This window comes from Saprolegnia diclina (genome assembly GCF_000281045.1).
Source record: "Saprolegnia diclina VS20 unplaced genomic scaffold supercont1.58, whole genome shotgun sequence".
In the NCBI taxonomy this organism is placed as follows: Eukaryota; Oomycota; class Saprolegniomycetes; order Saprolegniales; family Saprolegniaceae; genus Saprolegnia; species Saprolegnia diclina.
This window is the reverse complement of record NW_008246125.1, coordinates 36,834-43,095: the sequence shown is the minus strand read 5'-3', so window position 1 is coordinate 43,095 and position 6,262 is coordinate 36,834. Positions and strand designations below refer to the sequence as shown.

The 6,262-nt window shown below is 57.0% G+C and overlaps 4 protein-coding genes across 4 annotated transcripts; 2 read left to right on the top strand and 2 right to left on the bottom strand.

The window, feature by feature from the left end:
• Positions 1 to 162: 162 nt before the first annotated feature.
• SDRG_13264 (hypothetical protein) lies at positions 163 to 1,399 on the top strand (the record flags this gene model as incomplete). The annotated part of the gene is made up of 1 exon (XM_008619340.1): positions 163 to 1,399. One exon carries the CDS (start codon positions 163 to 165, stop codon positions 1,321 to 1,323), a length of 1,161 nt encoding a protein of 386 aa, XP_008617562.1. The 3' UTR covers positions 1,324 to 1,399.
• A 565-nt stretch (positions 1,400 to 1,964) lies between these two features.
• On the bottom strand, positions 1,965 to 2,714 carry SDRG_13263 (dihydrofolate reductase). The gene is made up of 2 exons (XM_008619339.1): positions 2,243 to 2,714; positions 1,965 to 2,192 (listed from the first exon to the last, which is right to left on the bottom strand). Exons 1-2 carry the CDS (start codon positions 2,698 to 2,700, stop codon positions 2,153 to 2,155), a joined length of 498 nt encoding a protein of 165 aa, XP_008617561.1. The 5' UTR covers positions 2,701 to 2,714; the 3' UTR covers positions 1,965 to 2,152.
• Positions 2,715 to 3,488: 774 nt separating this feature from the next.
• On the top strand, positions 3,489 to 4,790 carry SDRG_13262 (hypothetical protein). The gene has a single exon (XM_008619338.1). The coding sequence runs from the start codon at positions 3,495 to 3,497 to the stop codon at positions 4,692 to 4,694; it is 1,200 nt and encodes a 399-aa protein (XP_008617560.1). The 5' UTR covers positions 3,489 to 3,494; the 3' UTR covers positions 4,695 to 4,790.
• Positions 4,791 to 4,939: 149 nt separating this feature from the next.
• Positions 4,940 to 6,100, bottom strand: SDRG_13261 (hypothetical protein; the record flags this gene model as incomplete). Its single annotated transcript, XM_008619337.1, has 1 exon — positions 4,940 to 6,100. The coding sequence occupies one exon, from the start codon at positions 6,098 to 6,100 to the stop codon at positions 4,940 to 4,942; it is 1,161 nt and encodes a 386-aa protein (XP_008617559.1).
• Positions 6,101 to 6,262: the final 162 nt, after the last annotated feature.

Here is a 6,262-nt window from a genome sequence, read left to right as displayed (position 1 = left end):
CTGGTTCAAATTCTCGCCGACCTCAAGATCGGTGAAGTCGTGATCGTGCTGCTCTTTCTCGGGGCGCTTGTGGGCGTCGGTCTGTACCTCCAGACGCCGACACCGATCCTCAACTATGCCAACTTTGCGTTCATCTCGGGCCACCTCTCGCTCATCAGTCTCATGTTTGCACTGCTCCCGATCGCGCGCGGACCGCACTGGCACTTTCTCTTTGGCATCTCGCACGACCGTATTCTCAAGTTTCACCGGGGCGGCTCGCGCGTCGCGTTTGTCTTTGGCGTGCTGCACTTGATTCTGAATCTGAAGTTCACGAGTCCCGCCAGCACCCAAGTGTACGGCCAGACCCAAGTCATTCCGCTCGCGGGCTTGGTCGCGCTCGGGTGCTTTCTCACGCTCGTGATTGGCGGCTACGAACCGATCCGCCGCCGCTTCTACGCTCTCTTCCAGCTCCACCACCGCGTCTTCTCGCTCATCGGGCTCGTGGCACTTCTCTTGCACAGCACGGTCGTGCGGTACATGATGCTTTTGCCGCTCGTCGTGTACGATCTCTCGGGCGTCCTCCGGCTGCGCGCGTTTTGCCAGACATTTGACGCCCGGGTCGATGTGACGGCGGAAAACGTCGTGACGCTTGTGCTTCCTCCCACCGACCAGACCAAGCGCTGGGCGTCGACCATGAACCCGTCGTCGTTCTTCTACGTCCGCGTGCCCAGCGTCTCGGGCCTGGAGTGGCATCCGTTCTCGGCCATCGTGACGCCGGATGGCAACTCGATCGGCTTTTGCCTCAAGGTCATGACCAAACACCGTTTCGTCGACGACGTCTTCCAGTATGCGCGCTCGCAGCAAGCGATGACGCTGCCGACCATGGTCGGGGGGCCGTACGGCAAGCTGTCGCTGGACCTTGGACGATACGACGTGGTCCTTCTGGTGGCCGGCGGCATTGGCGTGACGCCGATGCTGAGCCTCGTCAACCAGTTTCGACACGTCAATCTCAAGGTCGGGAACAAGCTGCGTCTCTTTTGGAGCGTGCGCGAGGCGAGCGAGCTCTTGTGCGCCGATCGCCTCATGTTTCCGTTGCCGGCGTCGCTGTATCACCGCTTCTACGTGACGAAAGCGAGTGACGAAGGGCAGGTCATGAGCGAGTCGTCGGGTCCAGTGATCTACTACCCTGGACGCATGGTGCTCGATGAGATTGTCAACAATATCGCGTACGTTGGCAAATCGGTGTGCGTTCTTGCGTGTGGACCGCCGGGTCTCGTTGCCGACACGCAGCGCCACGCGCGGAAATGTGGCTTTGACTTTCACAAGGAAGAGTTTCTGTTTTAGCGCGATAAATGTTTATATACCTTGAAATTTTTAAACCTCTTAGACCTGAACGTGTTTAATATGGTTGACATTTTTGGAATGACTGTGGTTCTATGGAATTGGACGATGGAAGTGGGGACTCCTACTTCCTTTTGCGATAGTTCAAGACGAGCTAAAGTGAATCAGGGGACGTGGGCCGCTGGAGCTCGTGGAGCTCGTGGACGACGACTTTATTTTGGAAAAAAGACAGATTGCGGAGGCGAACCCTCCTCTCGCAAAGCAGGCTGCGGCGGAGCAGCGCTAGCGCTGGTGTGCACAACTTGGTCGTCGTCAGCTCTGTCATCATCTTCACCTTCGTCTGCACCTTCGTCTTCACCATCGTCTCGATGCGGTGGAGTCCATGCTGGGCGGGAAGGGCAGACTTGGCGCGCGGACGTCTTCTTGCTGTCCTTCCACCGCGTGTAGTTCTAGCTGCGAGGCACCGTTTATTGTATCAAGGACGGCTTCAGCTTCGTGATCAGGCCTGCTGTATAGCATGATATACCTCACATCATGGAATGGTTGGATGCGCTAGCTGCATCTTGACTAGAGATATAATTGCAAGCTCAAGTGACCCTGTCAGAGAGGAAGGTGGGACGACAGTGTAGACAAGCGATCTAAAACTGATCAATAGTGGACATGCTTGTTACTTCGTCCCTCTTGGTGCGTGAAAAACAAGCGGGTCGAATGCTCCTGTGCGAGTTCAGGCACAGCGTCTCTTACGACCCAGTCCGTGGCGGAGATACGAGTCGTTAATTAGTATATAGTGACCTCGTAGCCGGGCAATACTACGGTGCGCATTTAGGTCGACCTACTTTGCAGCCGATTTCGACCACACTTCAAACGCGAGCCTACAGAGGTGGCGTGAGACCATATAATTTGCCGGGACAATGTTTCGTACTGGACGCCGTTGTCTTCGTCTTCAACGCGCGACTCGCACACGGTAAAATGCTTGTCCCACTCGGGAAAGTACGTGTCACCGTCGTACTCAGCGTCAATGCGCGTGATGTAGAGCTTGTCGGCCGAGGCCAGCGCCTCGGTGTAGATGCGTTGGCCGCCGAGAATCCAAACCTCGTTCACACCTTGGTTGCGCGCAATATCGAGCGCCTCTTCGTAGCTGCATGCGAGGCTCGTGTGCGGCGGCGTCTTGCCGGCTTCGACGAGCGTCCGGGAGACGACAATGGCGGGGTACGCGGGGCCGGCCGCGAACTCGTCGAAGCACGTTTTGCCCATGATCGAGACGTGGCCCTTGACCGTGTTGAGAAAGTAGTTCCAGTCCTTGGGCAGCGACCACGGCAGCGACCCATTCCGGCCGATGACGCGGTTGCGGGGCACCGCGGCGATGATGTTGATCTGCATTGTGCAAAGTGAAAATGATGACACGCGAAGTCGGCGGATCGTCCTACAATACCCAACATTTTATTCCACATACAAAACACACGTATATGGCGTATAATTTATTAGCGACAAGAATCCAGCTCGCGTGATTGGTCGAAATCGAAACTGCAAATTGAAGCAACTTGCATACAAACATCAAGTCACAAAAAATCATTGCGACGCCAGCGTCAACAGCGTTGGTCGATCCGCGAAGTCCAATGTGATGAATCCTATGAGGTCGACCAGTGAAGCCTTTTCTACTCTCGTACGTGTCGGTCATTAGCCACACCGGAGAGCTTGTCAACCTCGTCAATGTGTCCGTGACGTAGTTGCTCAATTGGGATCTGCGACGTCGTGCGTGCACTTGGAGCTGCACTTGGTGGTGAAAACCAGCGTCAATGGCCATCAAGCAAGCATTACGTATATTGCTTGTGGCATTCCAAACCGCCTAAAAGTCTACCGACATCGCTGAACAAGGACGTTTTCGTACTTGTCGCCAATGCATGCGCGCCGTTGGATCTACCAGACGCTAAGATTGATTGTTGGCCAAAGATTTCAGTGGTTTTCATCTCAATCGCCCCAATCTGTGAGAGTCATTTTACATACTCTCGCTCTCTCGATGGTACGCACTCGCGTACACACCAAAGCCGCGCGGAGCGCCAAGGACGAGACGACCTCGCAAGTGCACAAATGCTATGGCGAGTTCATGGGAAAATTGGGGCTTCAAGTTGCGTGGTTTCAGCCACGAGGATCGTTTCAGTCAAGGAAACGCTGGGATGGCGGGCGAAACACCCCTCGTGAGCGCTCGCGCGTACGAAGCCACTCGAGACGCGGTGCTAAAACTCAAGCAGCAGTGTCGCGTCGAGGAAACGCCAAGTGCAGCGCTTGCAACCCCGTTTGCGACGACCGAGCGGCGCATGGCGCAGGCGATGGCGGCGGCCCTGGACGAGCACGTCGTCATTGTGCGCACGTCAGGACTTCGACCTGGTCGAGAAAACACGCTCGTTGACCACATTGACGTCTTGCGAAAGCACTTCACGAATGCGCTCACGTCGCTCCGCGCCAACTACACGGACGCCGAAATGGATTGGGCGACGCGCGTCGCCGCCATCGAGTCGGAGCTCGCGCACGAGGTCGATGCGTCATCGAGTCTACGGGCGAGCCATGTGACGGAGCTCGACCAGCTAACCCAGCGCCTCGAAATTACCCATTTTGAAGAGCTTGAGAACCTCACAAAACTCTACGACGATAAAGTTGTCGAGATCCAAGCGGCCGCCGACGCGCAGCTCGCAGTGGTCGAAGCCGCATGCAATGAAAAGGTTGGACTTGTGCGCGCCAAGGCCAAGTCGTGGAAAGTCGCGTACGAAGCCAAGCTCAAAGACGCCGTGACGAGCAAGATCGACGCGCTCAAGACGCAAGCGGAGCTCCAATTACAGGCGGTCTTGATGCAGCTCGACAAGGAGGCGCAGGTTCTAACAAGTGCGCTTCAAGACGCGCGGTGCCAGGCCAAGTCGCTCGAGCGGCAACTCGCGCAAGCCAACACGCGCATTCAGGAACTCGAGGCCGCCATGCCACGCAGCGAGGTCGCCATCTGTAAGCTTAAGGCCCAGGTCGCTGGCGAGGCCGAGGCCGTGGAGGAGCAAAAGGCCAAGTACGACGCACTATTGGCCACGCACCGGGCGCTCCAGACGCAAATGGTCGAAGAGAAAACGCGGCTCGTACAGCACCATGCGCTCCAGCAAGGACTTCTCGAGGAGCAGTTGGCCCGCGCCAAGCAAGACGAAATGGAGCGACTTCACGAGCGAGTGCGCCACGCGATGGAAATGAAGGCAGTCGTGATTAGCCAGCTCGAAGCAGCGGTACTAGAGGCAGAGAATCGCGCCGCGCTCGCCGAGCACGCACTCAATCAAATCCACACAGAAATGATGACCAGCTCGCGCTGCGACGTCCTCGAAGCCTTCCCCATCGATGCATGAGCGACAATTAGACTGTATGATATACATGTACTAGTATTGTACAAGTAAACAGGGGTGTAGTTGCGATATATACTCTGAACGCGAAACGATGCCGATACGACTACGCTGTCACTGTTAGAGCATTTCAACACCCTTCCGCTGCTGCAACTCATGCATCAGGCGACGGTGGAAACGTCATACTCGCGGCAGGTCGACTCCTTACTTGCAAACTCATAGCTAGCTGTGTTATGCGCGAATATTGTGAATTAAAACAGAAACTCTTCCTTGTGAAAGTCAAAGCCACATTTCCGCGCGTGGCGCTGCGTGTCGGCAACGAGACCCGGCGGTCCACACGCAAGAACGCACACCGATTTGCCAGCGTATGCGATATTGTTGACAATCTCGTCGAGCACCATGCGTCCAGGGTAGTAGATCACTGGACCCGACGACTCGCTCATGACCTGCCCTTCGTCACTCGCTTTCGTCACGTAGAAGCGGTGATACAGCGACGCCGGCAACGGAAACATGAGACGATCGGCGCACAAGAGCTCGCTCGCCTCGCGCACGCTCCAAAAGAGACGCAGCTTGTTCCCGACCTTGAGATTGACGTGTCGAAACTGGTTGACGAGGCTCAGCATCGGCGTCACGCCAATGCCGCCGGCCACCAGAAGGACCACGTCGTATCGTTCAAGGTCCAGCGACAGCTTGCCGTACGGCCCCCCGACCGTGGTCGGCAGCGTCAGTGCTTGCTGCGAGCGCGCATACTGGAAGACGTCGTCGACGAAACGGTGTTTGGTCATGACCTTGAGGCAAAAGCCGATCGAGTTGCCATCCGGCGTCACGATGGCCGAGAACGGATGCCACTCCAGGCCCGAGACGCTGGGCACGCGGACGTAGAAGAACGACGACGGGTTCATGGTCGACGCCCAGCGCTTGGTCTGGTCGGTGGGAGGAAGCACAAGCGTCACGACGTTTTCCGCCGTCGCATCGACGCGGGCGTCAAATGTCTGGCAAAACGCGCGCAGCCGGAGGACGCCCGAGAGATCGTACACGACGAGCGGCAAAAGCATCATGTACCGCACGACCGTGCTGTGCAAGAGAAGTGCCACGAGCCCGATGAGCGAGAAGACGCGGTGGTGGAGCTGGAAGAGAGCGTAGAAGCGGCGGCGGATCGGTTCGTAGCCGCCAATCACGAGCGTGAGAAAGCACCCGAGCGCGACCAAGCCCGCGAGCGGAATGACTTGGGTCTGGCCGTACACTTGGGTGCTGGCGGGACTCGTGAACTTCAGATTCAGAATCAAGTGCAGCACGCCAAAGACAAACGCGATGCGCGAGCCGCCCCGGTGAAACTTGAGAATGCGGTCGTGCGAGATGCCAAAGAGAAAGTGCCAGTGCGGTCCGCGCGCGATCGGGAGCAGTGCAAACATGAGACTGATGAGCGAGAGGTGGCCCGAGATGAACGCAAAGTTGGCATAGTTGAGGATCGGTGTCGGCGTCTGGAGGTACAGACCGACGCCCACAAGCGCCCCGAGAAAGAGCAGCACGATCACGACTTCACCGATCTTGAGGTCGGCGAGAATTTGAACCAG